At 34.9% G+C, this 14,923-nt stretch overlaps 1 protein-coding gene across 2 annotated transcripts in view; it reads left to right on the plus strand.

The window, feature by feature from the left end:
• The first annotated feature begins 234 nt into the window (after positions 1 to 234).
• Positions 235 to 14,923, plus strand: part of Tmprss15 (transmembrane serine protease 15) — a 136,938-nt gene continuing 122,249 nt past the window's right edge. For both annotated transcript variants that reach the window (XM_008830796.1, XM_008830795.1), the window contains exons 1-3: positions 235 to 379; positions 3,947 to 4,077; positions 4,336 to 4,403. In XM_008830796.1, the coding sequence (XP_008829018.1) occupies positions 235 to 379; positions 3,947 to 4,077; positions 4,336 to 4,403 (344 nt within the window). The remainder of the gene's footprint in view (positions 380 to 3,946; positions 4,078 to 4,335; positions 4,404 to 14,923) is intronic.

Genomic DNA, 14,923 nt, shown 5'->3' on the forward strand with positions numbered 1-14,923 from the left:
AACCACCTTTTAAAACTACTTAGTGTATGGAGACACACCATTTCCAGAGGGACATACATAGCACATTCACACTGAAGAGTATCAATGTAAGATTGAGTGGATGTTACCTTAAAAAACCCTTAAGTATTTGAGAGCCTTTACTCTCTAGTTAGTGCTAGAGTACCAGTTTTGCTGATGTGGAGAACATAAATATCTCTCACAGCTCCTAAATTAGCCATCCTTCAAAAATCAAACATGAAGTCAAACAGAAGTAAAACTTCAAGGTATGGCTCTCTCAGCTCACACGAAACCATGTTTGCCACTCTCATTGTCATGCTGGTGGTGCTCTGTGCTGGATTAATTGCTGTGTCCTGGCTGGCAATCAAGGAATCAGAAACAGGTAAGTCATGCACTAACCCATGCAGTAGATTCTAAGTCACCTGTCAGTGTACTTTATTCAGTGCTGTGCTTTCAAAAGATACTTTTGCTTCATTTAAGTGCTTTTGGGTGCTTTATTTCATAGAATCATAGAGAACTTAGTTGGTGTGTAATTTGAAAATTAACTAGAATCGTGTTCAATTTCTCATTTCTGCATACAGTATAGTAGATTCCACAGCCTTCAGGCTCATTATCATAGAATTGAAAGCATAACTATGCATTTAAGTATATATGTTTATTTATATAGTATAGACTACACAAGTTCGCAGATCCAAAACTAATAAACGCTTATTGCCTATGTGAGATATCTTTTATTCTCTGATTAGCTTATGCATTTATGTAAGAAAATTTAAATGGAAATATAGGTATATAAGAATTCCAATCAGTTTGAGCAGTAATGTGATAGAAATAAAAATGAGATAAACCAAAAAAATGTTAAAACATCATTAGTCAAAACTACCTTAATATGGTCCAACAGCTTTTCAAAAACATTCTAATATAATATCTTGTTAATGGTATCTCACCTTGTAGGTTTAAGAATCTGGGACAAATAATTTGAGCATAAATTTGCATATGTTTGCAACATTTGGTACTTAGCAAAAGATTTCAAACTGAATTCCAAATCTAAGAATTTACTCTTATTTATCACTTAATGACTTCCAGGATAAATAAAGTAAATCAAAAGCATCACAATAACTTAGCAGTAAGCATTTATTCTTTCTTGTATAATATTTACATTTTAAATGATGAATTATGTGTGAACAATTTAATTCTGAAATCCCACAAAGAGGACAGATTACATGTAAGTGTTCTTCAATTTAGAAAATAAATATTTCTGGATTTTCTATTTTCTCCTAATAAATAAATGTGCGAATTTGAATAAAATAAAAGTGTTGGTGAGGGGGAAGGATGTGTGGGGGCATGAATGGGGGAGGGGTTCTGAATTTGATTGAGAACTATTGTATGAAGTGTACAAAAATTCAATAAAAAATTTAAAAACAAAATAAAAGTAAAAAGTTTGCAGATTTGTGGGAAAATTTCAATATAATCTATGGATTATTAGATATTATAATCATGTACAGGGAATAAAATTTGATGATAAAAATATTTATAAATATTTTATATGATTACATGAACAATTCATTTATACTTATTAGAAAAAAAATATTTTTCTCTTATTTATATGCTGTATATAACTTCAAGAAAGCATAGTAACTTTGAAATCTGTTGGAATTTTTTAAGTATATATATTTTTTAATTGACTTTTTGTGGCTGTATTTCATACAGAACAACTGAAACAATCTTAATCATCCCCACTGGCATCCTTCCATACCCCCCCCAACTGGAGCCCATTTACTCTGTCATCCCTGTTACTGCCTACTATGTTTTCAGTACCCCCAGCTGTTCCCCAGTGCAAGTCCATCAGTTGAGTCTAGTCAGCCTATCTACAGTCCCTTGTTTTAGGAAAATCCGCTTTTCTTCATCTAGCGGCAATCAGTTGCCAACATTCCTTTAGATAAGATTGTGGTCTGCTGTTCATTATCCCAGTTTTATGCTTGGTTCCTGTCTACCTGCTTGGCATGGGTGTATGCTGACACCTTTAGATGAGCAGTTTCCTAGGAGCTTATAGGACTCTGTTTCCCTATGGCCATGCACATCCTCACTGGCTTACAATCTTTCTTCCCCCTCTTCTGCGATGGTCCCTAAGCCTTGGGTGGCATCCTGTCCAAGGACCACTATTTATCAGACTCTTGATTGCTACACTTTGGCCAGTTGTGACCTGCTGTGTTCCTGTCGCTCTGCTGTATGAGGGAGCTTCATTAGAACTGATTCATTAATGTCATCTTCTTTATCCCTGTTCTATGTTCCATGAGCCTTGGGTGTAGAGGCTGCACTGCAGATGTGTCCCTGAGGCCTGGGCAATTCACAGATAATGTCTATGTGTGACCAGTTGTGGTACTCTGTATTAGTCTCTGACTACTGCAAAATGAGCTTCTTTGATGAGTCAAAGTAAACTTATCCCAGCACTTGGGAGGCAGAGGCAGGCAGATCACTGAGTTCAAGGCCAGCCTGGTCTACATAGCAAGTTCCAGGTCATAAGGAGCTACAGGGAGACCCTGTCTCAAAAACACCAAAAAAAATTAGTAAAACTTGCATTAGGTTCTTATATAAACTTCACAAAATATGTTATTTTCTTGTGGAATGTATACATTATCTCGACTAAAAAATTCCCATTAGTACAATATTATTAATAGGGCCATATTCTTTATTCAAAATCTGCTAGTTTCTCCACCAGTGTCCCAATATTCATGATGTAATTCAGTTTCCTACATAGGACTTGCTGTCTACCAGTGTCCCAATGCTCATGATGTAATTCAGTTTCCTAGGTGGGACTTGCTTTTCGTGGTCTCTTCATCGCCTCCAGTCATGACAGCTCTTTATTCTTTCATTGTCTTCTTTATTTAAATGTGCAAATTTAAATCCAAGTTTGTGTGTTAACAAATATGAAATTGCACAACAGTAAGTTATATGATTAGAAAATGTAGTTAAGCATCATTTGTAATATTAGCACTCATATTTTTCTGGAGAGCAAAGTTTGGTGATTAGGAGAGAGTTATGGCTATAGTCAATCAAATCTATGTCAAAATGTCATACCTTTCATTACTAATATTCACTGTCTTGGAAAAGTCTGTCATTCTAATCCTTAATTTCCCCAATGTGGAAAAGAAAATCTATCATCCACTTATATCATCCATTATGAGAATTGTGGATCATTATTAATACATTAACTAATGGTTTCATCATTGTGTGAATTTGAGATGAAGACTGTTCATTTAAAATATAAATATGCATCAAAAATATAATAAAGGGATTATTTGATTTGTTCATCCTGTCTTTACATTATTTTCCTGTGAACACAGTGTATTTTTTGGATCATTCTCAGTAACTCCTACAATAAACACAGTCCTTGTAATATGCCAAAAGTCATACATGCCAAATTTATAATTACTAGGATTCAAGAAGTAGCTTCAAAGCTGTGTTTCAAAGTTACTAACATACCGAAATCTTCACAGCTATTCACGTTCAGAAAACCAGCAGTGTCCTGGATGCTTTGGGACCAAGAAACATCTGAGAGCAACTACAAAACTTTTAATAGTCCATTTCTCACTGTGTTTTCCTGAATCAGTTCCCATAATTGATTTAATATGGTTATTCCCTGTGTCTTCGTACAGGAATCTCAGTTTTCAAAAGGGAATGAAAAAACCCTTAGAACCTTATAGTATAGATTTCACTTCCAAAAATAGAGAAAGAAATAATGGAAGAGAAAATCAGCCTATTTTTTACCTTTAAAACCTGGGCAGATAAAAATGAAGAAAGACATGGTTAGTTTTGAAAAGAAGACTGCAAATAAAAAAGCAAGAATTAATTATAGGGCTGTTACATTAAGTGAACATTTTCCTTCTATGTCACAAACCAGGGTGTGCCTTTCTATTCATAATTCATTGCTTTTTATTATTAATTCATCTAGATGCAGTACCTGGAAAAAGTCATGAAACCAGAGGGACATTTAAAATCACATCTGGAGCAACGTATAATCCTAATTTACAAGACAAACTCTCAGTGGATTTCAAAGTTCTTGCTTTTGACATTCAGCAAATGGTATGGGGGCTGTTGCTCTAACAGCTGTTTAAATTTTCATAATAAAGTTTTAATAGCATCTTGCCAAAAGATACATAGATCCCATTTTCTATCTATGAATATATTAGTAAATAAATGTATTTCTTAATCATGTGATTTCCTTCCCCTCTAAATGAAGAAAGTTTCTATCATTCTAAACAAAAGAATTGCCTGTATTTTGTATAGAAATTTTAATAGAAGTTGAAATCTTCAATTTAGCATACTTTTCAATCTTTTTAGATAGATGAGATCTTCCAATCAAGTAATCTGAAGACTGAATATAAAAGCTCAAGAGTTTTACAATTTGAGTAAGTGTACTCAAAACCTGTTTACAAACACCACAGTCATTCCAACTAACATTTCACTCAAATATGTACTTTTACTATGTGTAGGAAGAAGGAATATTTAAATTTTCCAACATTTCGTGGAGATTCAAAAATGTTGTATAAAGTTTCATTTTCTGTATCAGACAGTACTGACTTTGTATACCTGATACATTGACTTGTTTCTCTTAAGGTTAAAATTCTGCAGACAGGTGGAGGGGTTGAGAGTGAATACATGCACATTCAGGTATAGTGTTTAATTTGTTAAGTACATGTGGAAGAAACTCATTCAGTATTAGTAAAACAATATTAGTCACGTAGATTATTTACATTGTAAATCATAAAAGAGAGGAAACTTTCTTATTTTGTACCTAGAACAGGACTTTTTGTCTGCCATCTTGCTGATGTCACTGTGAATCTAGTGATCTATAAATTATGACTATCAAAGGGACTTTGCAACAGAGACACAAATCAGCAGTAAGGTCAGCAAAGAAAATTGTCATACTAATGAGAGTTTATGTTGTTGAAAAGAAAAAGATAAGAAACTGTTCCACTCAAAAACTTAAAGACAAAAACAGAAACCTTGAGAATTGTTCAATATCCTGTATTTCTGAAGTAGATTAAAAAAAAGGGTTTACCCTTCAGTTATTCAAAGTGAGGGAGATAGTCAAGGAAACACAATTCGGATAAACAAATAGATCTAAAATGATTATGCCCACTCTTCATAGCTCAATTTTGTATAAAATTTTACTCAAGACAGATGAGCAAAGCAATAAAGTTTAAGCCTAAAGAGGCACCCATGAAATTGTCACATTTCTGTTTGGCACAGGTTTCCTGCTGACGTCAATCATCTCTAGAGGTCTAATTCTGTTCATTTCCAAAGTTGCCTTTTAGGCCTTTTTCTTGGGAAATACCCTCCTTTAAATTTTCATCTACTTTGATCTCCTTCCTCATTTTTGCCCTCACAGAATAGCCACTTTTGAAAGAGATGTATCTTTGCTCTGGAAACTGTTACTGTGGTAAAGCTATAATTAAATACTTCTAATCATGTGGTTATTAAAATTTTTTAAAAAACTCCAACATGTGCAATTCCTGGTCTTTTGCTGTTGACAAATCTTGTGATCTAATTTCAAGACAGTAAGATGCTGACTTTGTTTGCCATACCGTAGCAAATACTAGCATGAGAGGAAGCATACATAAAGATAATAAACAAAAACAGGATGAAGTGAAATAATAAGTGAAGTAACCTCAAGAATCCACCCTGAATTTGAAGGTGTGATACTCAGTCAAACTAGGAGAGGTATGTTTAGCATTATGATACCTGCCAAATATGATACAAATTAATTTTTTCCCAAAACCTCATTTATTCTTTTCAACACAAACCTAACAGAAAAATCTAAGATGTGGCAATAGTCTAATGTGACTGAATGGTGGACAGGATTTATAGATATATCAGAAATATGAAAGCTATGTGCAAGTGTGTGGGTAGAATACCATAGATGAAGGTATGTCACATGTCCTTTGTTAGAATGAAAATTGTTATCATTGTTTCATTTTTTCTTTGACTTCCTCCTCAAAATGACACATTGTTGTCATGTTTCTTTCATCTAAAGTATCAATAATTAACTCTTCAATTGGTGATGTGATAAAAGTAAAAGAAGTTACCTTGAACTTTCTGTCATCTCCAGAAAGTAGCATTTCTCTTCTTTCTCCAGAGGATCTTCACCTAACTCAGGGTAGATGTCGCTAACATTCTATGAAAGGTAAAGCATGGTTTGGAAGAAAATATAGAGTGCAAAATTTAAAACCATTGTATAACAATAAGGAAGTCATTCGGATATAAACTGCACATTGCACACATTACCCAAGGGTAAGGATGGGTATTTTATTTTTAAAGTAGGTAAAATTATATTAAAATGGCTATGAGGGATAGGGAAGGTAGCTCAGTTGGTAAGGCACTTGAAATAGATGTTTGAAGTCCTGCATTCAGTCCTCAGAACTCACCTAACAAAGCTAGGTTCCCAGGAGTTCCTTGGCACATGCCTTTAATCACAAAGCTAGACAGGCAAAGATAGGCAGATCTCTGGGCTTCTCTGGCTAGCCAGCCTAACCAAAATTTGAATCAACTAGAGACAATAAAAGTGAGAAACTGTCACAAAAAAGTGGATGGAATCCTGAAGAAAGATGACAGGTTGACTTCTGACTTCCACGTGCACACACACTCACACATATAAGCATGTCCGTACATGAATAGACACAACACTCACATTATAAAATGGTTTTTTGTCTTCTCAGTAATAATAAGTGTACATTTATCCTTCACTTCTCTCACTTATTTATCCCATAGTCACATTTGAGGCTTACTTTGAACCACATAATTAACACATTAGAAAATTAAATATATTGAGAAATAGTGTTCAAGGGCTCACACAGCCACCACCATCAAGGCATTTTCTCTTGTGCTACTGTATTTAGAACATTGTCTTTTCTTTTCTTCTCTTGCAACAGGCTATAAAGCTTTAAATTTTCTACATACAAAGAGAACCCTGGAGTAAATTGATGAACACATAATGGTATTAATAAATAAATAATATTTTTCAAAGAAACTGTGATGATGCTGTAAGAAAATATATTGTTAGGGAGATATAACAAAAATAAAGATATGTTAAATAAAGTTATTAAGTGGTGACACATGGAAAATTGTACACACACTTTGTGTAGTGATGCAAGAATATAAAATATTTAAGGTAATTTAGTCTTGTTTGTTTGACTGCCTTAGCCTGGAATGTTTATGACTTTACAAGAAGTTCATTCAAGTTCTACAAAACTAAAAGACTCATGTTGCTTAAAGTTGATTATCTCAAAAATATATCCAAAAACTTTAAAAGTCTATGTTCAAAGTTGGCATGGCATCCAGAAAACTATTTATTAGGTAACAATTCTTACTACCATGTTTTGTGTCTGGTCCATCTCAGATACCCATTCTAATTTTGTTTATCCTTCTCAGCTCCACTTGGTTTCTACATCACTCTATTACATTATGTACACACCCTCAAATGTTTCCTCTTTTCCATATACTTTTTCTTCTGTTTGACTCTCATTTTCTTACTGAACTTTAATCCATCCACTAAAGCCTCACACACTCTTTTCTGGGTGAAGATGTCACGTCAAACACCTTTCACAGCCCTGTGAAGTACTATCCTCAGGATGTGATAGAATTATTTATTTGTCTCTCCGCTCACTAGACTGTAAGTTCTCTCAATACAAAGAACAGTTCTTTGCAATCTGTATTTTCTGAATGTAAATAACACTTGGCTCTGAGTACTTCTCAAAAATATCTAGAAAATAAGTGACAATTTTAAAATATCTATTATACTGACTATTATGTTAGATATTAGCGTGCTTTTTCTTAAATCCTTATCCAACAGATATAAAAATAAATATACTTTTAGGATAGCTTTGACATGCTGTTAGAATTGAGTTTCAACTTCAAAATTTTCTAAAATTCTTCTTACAAATCACAGGTGTGTTGGTTTATTAGAGAGTCCTTTGACATGGAATAGTAGGTCATGGGAAGTTTTGTAAAAAAAAGTTAGCAATAGGGCTGGAAAGTTGGCTCAGCAAAGAAGAGCACTGTTGCTCTTGCAGAGGACCTGGGTTCAATTCCTAGCACCCACATGGTGGCTAGCAACTGTCTTTAACTCCAGTTCCAAGAGAATCCAATGCCCTTTTCTGACCTCCATGGGTATTGTACAACACAGGTACACTTACACACATACAGGAAACACACTCCAGCACATAAAATTAAAATAATAAATAAAATATTTAAAAGTGAGTAATAGTGTGAAAGGACAGGTACAAAATAGTTGGCCATAGACAAAGAGAAAGCACTTTCAGCAAACTTTCAGAATGTTTATGAGATAGTTGTCTGGCATTAAAGACCACAAGGAAAATACTGAGACAACATCAAAGTGGTGAATATAAGCACAGGGGGATCTGCTCTCACATTGTTACTATCAGTTGAGAGATGTGGAGGCTGATAGGTCCCTGAAGAAGCACACTCTGACATCACAGAGAGGTAAACCTCATATCTCAATTCAGGTATATTTAAGATAAAGAGTCTGATACAATCATAATTCATATATGGCCTTTGCTTTAGTCATGATATTTAAGAATCCTTAGTTCTCAGTAACTTAATAAAGGTAAGATGGTCACGTCAGAGGGAAATGGATGTTTTGAAAGATAATGGCGTAAGTTCAAATGAAGACTAATGCTCAGAAGATCAGAGACTTGTCACTTCCTTTTAGAATAACAAATTCCTAGACATTGAAAGCACAATGAAAAAAGAAACAAGTTTCATCTTTTATTTAAAAAAAGTTTACCATACTCGTTCCCACACTTTTCTTTCCTCTACCTTACCCCAGGATCATCTATCTGTAGATCTACCTATCTATCTATGATCTATCATCTATCTATCATCTATCTATCTATCTATCTATCTATCTATCTATCTATCTATCTATCTATCATCATCATCTATCCAATCTGTCATCTAACCATAGACTATCTATATCATTTATCTATCAAACAATCTATGTTGCTACCTGTCTTGTTATCTATTGGTCATCTATATTTTGTCTTTATCCTACTGCACATCCCTGACATCTTAGTCTCAATAGCTAGTCATATAGAAACCTACTGTCTATATGCCTTCTTGGAAATGAGGGTTTTTACCTCTTATGCTGGATAGCTTTAGTTGTCAACTTGACACACCTGGATAGAGGGACCCTCATTTGGGGAATTTCCTCCATTGGACTGGCCTGTGCCCATGTCTGGGGGGCATCTTCTTGATTATTGAGTGATGTGGGATGGCCCAGCCCAGTGTATGTGGTTCCACCCCTGGGAAGCTGGTCCTGTGTTGTATAAGAAAGCAGTTTGGAGCAGGGGCCCTGGGAGCAAACCAGTAAGCAGTCTTCTTCCATGGCCTGTGCTTCAGCACCTGCCTCCAGGTTCCTGCCCTGAGTTCCTACCTTGGGCCCCTCAGTGATGAACTGTGACCAAGGAGATCTAAGTCGAGTAAACCATTTCCTCCCCAGGTTGGTATTGGTCAGAATGTTTTGTCACAGCAATGGAGAAACAAACTAGAACACCTCTATTTCTGGGGTTTATTCTTTGATAGTCTAATTTTCCTGTTCACTTGCCAAGTTACCAGGACTAGAAGGAGGCATATGAAATCAACAAATTGACTTTTTTTTTTTACTTTTTCAAAGTGCTAATTTAAAAATCTTTATTGAATATTAATTCTGTGATCATAAAACTATACCATGAAAGCAATGGCTGTTTAGTTTGCTTACAATTTTTTTTTTCTTTTCTATTTTCTTTAGTCTACTTTGAGCTATTTGTTTACTTGTGTGTGAATAGAGCTATGGTCCCTTTTCTACTTTTTTTTTTTTTTTTGATGTTTTTGAGACAGTGCCTCCCTTTAGCCCCAGCTGTCCTGGAAATCACTATGTAGACCAGGCTTGGCTTGAACTCACAGAGATCCGCCTGCCTCTGCCTCCCGAGTGCTGGTATTAAAGGCGTGCGCCACCATGCCCGGCTTCTTTTATACTTTTGTAGAGGATCTAGTCTGTAGATCTGCATTAAAGCATCAGCTCAGATTACTTTGGAAGGTTCTGTCCTCTCTTAAAAAAAAAAATACCTAGTTACCTCCTTATGCCCAGGAAGTCCATGCAGACCCATTCTCTTGAAGAATTTATCTGATAACTTTGCGAACAGGATCATTCATACACATGTGCTACAATGTTTTGGGTAACCTAGATTTTACTAATTTTGGGAAAAAAGTCCCTGAGTCTTATCTTTTATATTGTTAAATTAAAATGCTGAGGACTGAGTGTACATTGAAATGTAAATGTTTCATTGTGCCATTATAACTAGAAAGAAGAAAAAGGCTATGCTGTGAGTCAAGTTTTGTAACTACCATAGCAATCTGTATCAGCCAACTTTTTTTCAATGTGCAGATACTGGACAGAAACAGACTAAAAGGAGAATAATTTATTTTGTCTATGATCTTAGAAGCTTCAGTACATGGTTGACTGGTTCGACTGAGAACTGAGGCAAGTCTAAACATCATGGAGAGTAGCAGGTTCAGAGAAAAAAAGTGGTTCACCATGAAAGACAGGAAGCAAAGAGAGAAAAGCAGGAAGAGGCCAGGGCAAGATAAACTCTCTAAGGATCCACCCTCAGTGACCTGCTTTCTCCAACAGGGCACCAACTCATAAACTTTCCAGAAATCCCCATAATAGGGCCATTGTCTGGGGATTCTAGGTATTAGTCAATGAATGCCTTTTAACATCCTCTAGCTTTTGTAATTAAGTGTAGGTCATCTAAGAATTTTGAGGTGAGGAATCAATCCCTGCTATTCCTTCATATGTATTTAGGAGGCCAATATAAGTGCTCAAACCTTGATAAATATCTCATAATGTTTGCACTTAATGTCCTTCATCAGTGTAGACATATTTTTCCACAGTAATAGTAAAACAATTATTAAATCAGAAAAGGGTTTTTGAGTAATACAACAGAATCTCATAAAAATTTCCTTATCATGAATTACCTGGAAAAGAGAAGGAAGAGAATGAGAAAACAAATAACAAGAAAATGTCTAGGGTTAATTTATTTCATTTCTATTTTTTGCATATATGTGTGATATATCTGCTTGCATCTAGGAGTGCTCCTGTGTGTTCAGGCAAGAGCTGATACTGGTTGCCTTCCCCAATCACTCTCCATCTTGGATATATTGGGTCTCTTATATGAACCCAGAACTCACCCATTCATTTAGTCTAGCTAGCCAGCTTGCTTTAGGGATTTCCTGTGTCCCCCTCCTAAGAACTAGTATTCACTAGCAGACCACCATGACTTCCCAGTATTTATGTTGATATGGGAGATTTGAACTTAACTCCTTATCCTAGGCGGTGGCAAGCTCTTTATTGCTGAGCCATGTCCCCAGTCCTAAGTTTATTTTAAATAATGACTTAGAAGTAGATATACTAATTAAAAATGACACTCTCATAATTAGACTTAAGCATTTCAATTTTGAAATTCAATTCACAAAATCAGGGAACAGAAATAACTCAGTTCTCTCTTTCATAATAGCATCCACTCTGAAAAAGATATCTAAAAATTCATTAAGATATATGCTTTTTCTTATCAACTCTAATGAATACCCATAACATGTACATCATCAAATTAGAGCACTAAAAATATCAAGCAATCATTAATCTGTTTTCTCTTATTTTAGTATGTAATATATTTTCCACCACTTTCTAAAACATGTGTGTATATGTCTGTGTGTATATGTATGTGCATGTGTGCATCTGATTGAATGTAGTCTATAGCTACTCTGAAGAGCAAGCAAATGTTTTTCTTTGGGGGTATTTTCTGTTATTCTGCTTTGTGAAAGTGTTTTTATTCACAGAGCATTAGCAGTTGACTCTTTCAATAAAAGGCTACTTACCCTCTATGGCAATATGTACTTTAGCTTGCCCTTTGCACACAGCTGAGTCACAAAGTTCAGGAAGAAAAGAGCTTTGTTTATTCAGCAAACCAAAGATTATCAGTATCATTAAGGAACATATGAGATAAGAAAAATTTTGATCTATTACTTCCAGGCTTCTGTACAATGATAGGATTTATCTGGCTAAAAAATAAGAGGAGCGGGGGTGGGGGGGATTCAGCTATTCTACTAGAACAAGAACTTTAAAATTAAAATGACACATTTTCCTTAAAAGAATGATTTTTCTCATTTATCTTAATAAACAAGGTCAATCTCACAGCGGAATTTGAGATCATTGATAAAGAGCCAAGAATAAGATTTGGCCTACTTGTATGATGAAACAGAAAGGTTTTCTATGGTTTCCATGATTTCAACTATCTTCATGTTTTCAAAATTTACACTCAATCAGAAAATAAATTCTAAAGAAAATAAAGGTATGTTATAAGTAGTGTAGAATTCTCACCTTGAAAAAATATAAATTATTACATGCAATATATAATTCACAGCCAGGAAGATATCTTTTATATAGCTCTTTTCTTTCTAAACTTTGTGACTCAACTGTGTGCAAAGGACAAACTAAAGTATATATTGCCATAGAGGGTAAGTAGCCTTTTACTGAAAGAGTCAACTGCTAATGCTCTGTGAATCAAAACACTTTCCACAAAGCAGAATAACAGAAAGAATCCCCAAAAGAGAGAAAAACATTTGCTTCTCTTCAGAGTAGCTATAAACTCTACACAACCATACACACAAACACACACACACACACACACACACACACACACACATTTTAGAAAGTGGTAAAAAAAAAGACATTACATACTAAAATAGGAGAAAACAGATTGATGACTAAGTCTGATATTTTTAGTACTATAATTTGATGACATATATGTTATAGGCATCTTATGCCTAAGGTTCAGCTAATCTTGTTAGTTGTAACTCAAGGAGGGAAAAATTCTGGAACTGCATTTTCTCTGCTCCAAATATTTGGTGTCTTATACTGCCTAATTCAAACAACACAAAGCCCAGTGTTGACTAAAAATAATGTGGAAAAAATACATTAAAGAAAAACCAGATTTCATTAGAATTAGAACTTTCATTCATACAATAAAAGATAAAGGGGAAATCTGGAATCAAGGACAGAAAATAATGGCTATTGTGCACAAGTATGTTATTTTAACCATGTTTAATTTTATACACTTTTAGTTCATAATCAAGCACTCGTGTTTTGGTGAATGAGGTAGATTATGGACACATAATATATAATATAATCCTCTTTTGGGGATTCTTTCTGTTAATCCTGCTTTGTGAAACGTGCTTTGATTCACAGAGCATTGGCAGTTGACTCTCAGTAAAAGGTTGTTTACCCTCTATGGTAATATGTACTTTAGTTTGTCCTTTGTGCACAGTTGAGTTACAAAATGCAGAAAGGAGCAGGATACAGAAGAGGGAGAGAAATGGGAAAGAGCAGAGAAAGAGGAAGCAGAGGAGGATGCACATCTAGAGTATGTGCAAGTGAAACAGCTTTCCTTCAGCTTCCAAAAATATCCAACTAGCTATTTTCCCCATGAATTTAGATCTAAAATTCTTGTAACAGCTTAAGACAATAAATACATGTACTTGATTCTAGGGTCATGTACTGCTGTCTTTTTTTCTTAAGACAAATTCACTACAATGTTGAAAGATGTGGGATGATAAGAGATTGGGAATTTTATAAAGGGATCTCTAAGAAACAGACACATCGGATGACCTATCTCTGTCATAGTAAGATGTACAACCCTTCACAAAGTTACCTACCATGCACTGAGAACCAGATTTCCTATTATTGTAGTGAAAATGTTGATCAAAATGAAGTATTACAATAATCTTTTCCCAAGAATCTTCTTCAATAAATATAGGGTAAAAACATAACTATAGGTAAGTCACCATTTTTTTAAACTCTCAGTTAACAAAGTATACCAATATACTTTTATTTTTTGGCACCACAAAAAATGTCAAGGTTTTTGTTTAAGTTAGTTCAGTGGTATATTGACAATGATATAGGTAAGTATTCAAGCATTTTCCTCCTTCCAATATGAGTTATATGACTTTTCAACTATGGGTAATGGTCCCTAATGGTCCCCAAATGGACCCTAGATGTTCTCCCAATTTTGACTGTCATATGTGGATATAAAAATTATTCAACCAAGAAAGTCTTTAATCTCTGTAGCCTGCCATTTATTACATGAGAAGAAAATTCAAGTCTCTTGTCAGTCTCTTCACATTCCATTGAGAAGGTCCCAGTCATATGCTTTTGAATATAATCTTGGTTGACATGAGAAATGGTTAAAGAAGTTTGCTCCATTTCTTATAAATGAAGAGCCACTCTCCAATAACACTCTCAGGGGACCTGAGAGATTCATCAATGGTTAAGGGCGCTTACTGCTCTTGCAGACGACTGGAGATCAGTTCCCAGCATCCATATCAAGCAGTTTATAACAGCTTATAACTCCAGCTTCAGGGTATCTGATTCCCCGTCTTGGCCTCTGAGGGCACCTATACTCATTCACATACCTACACACAGACACATACAGACATGCACATAAATAAATATGATAATAAATCTTTTTTAAGAGAGGTGTCAGCTGGTATAGAAAACATAATAAGAATAGAAGACTCAATTATAAACAGAATTTATAACAAAAGTATCCTTATTAAAGAAAATAATTTCATGTATGTGTAAGCTTAGGAACTCTAAATAGTTGCCAAGGTGCTATGCCTTCGTAAGTTTGGTTGCCATGATCTAAGAATATAAACCCGGCCCTAACTTAGAAACTATTGGCAAAGAATGACTTCTGGGAAGGGGAGAGTCATTTTCCTTTTAAGTGTGAGATTCTTGGTAGGTTTATCAGGCTTCAGTGGATTAACCTACACTGAAGGGCATTTGGGAACACAAACCTAACTATATAGGCAT

Source organism: Nannospalax galili, unplaced genomic scaffold, assembly GCF_000622305.1.
Source record: "Nannospalax galili isolate Female #2095 unplaced genomic scaffold, S.galili_v1.0 scaffold654, whole genome shotgun sequence".
In the NCBI taxonomy this organism is placed as follows: Eukaryota; Metazoa; Chordata; class Mammalia; order Rodentia; family Spalacidae; genus Nannospalax; species Nannospalax galili.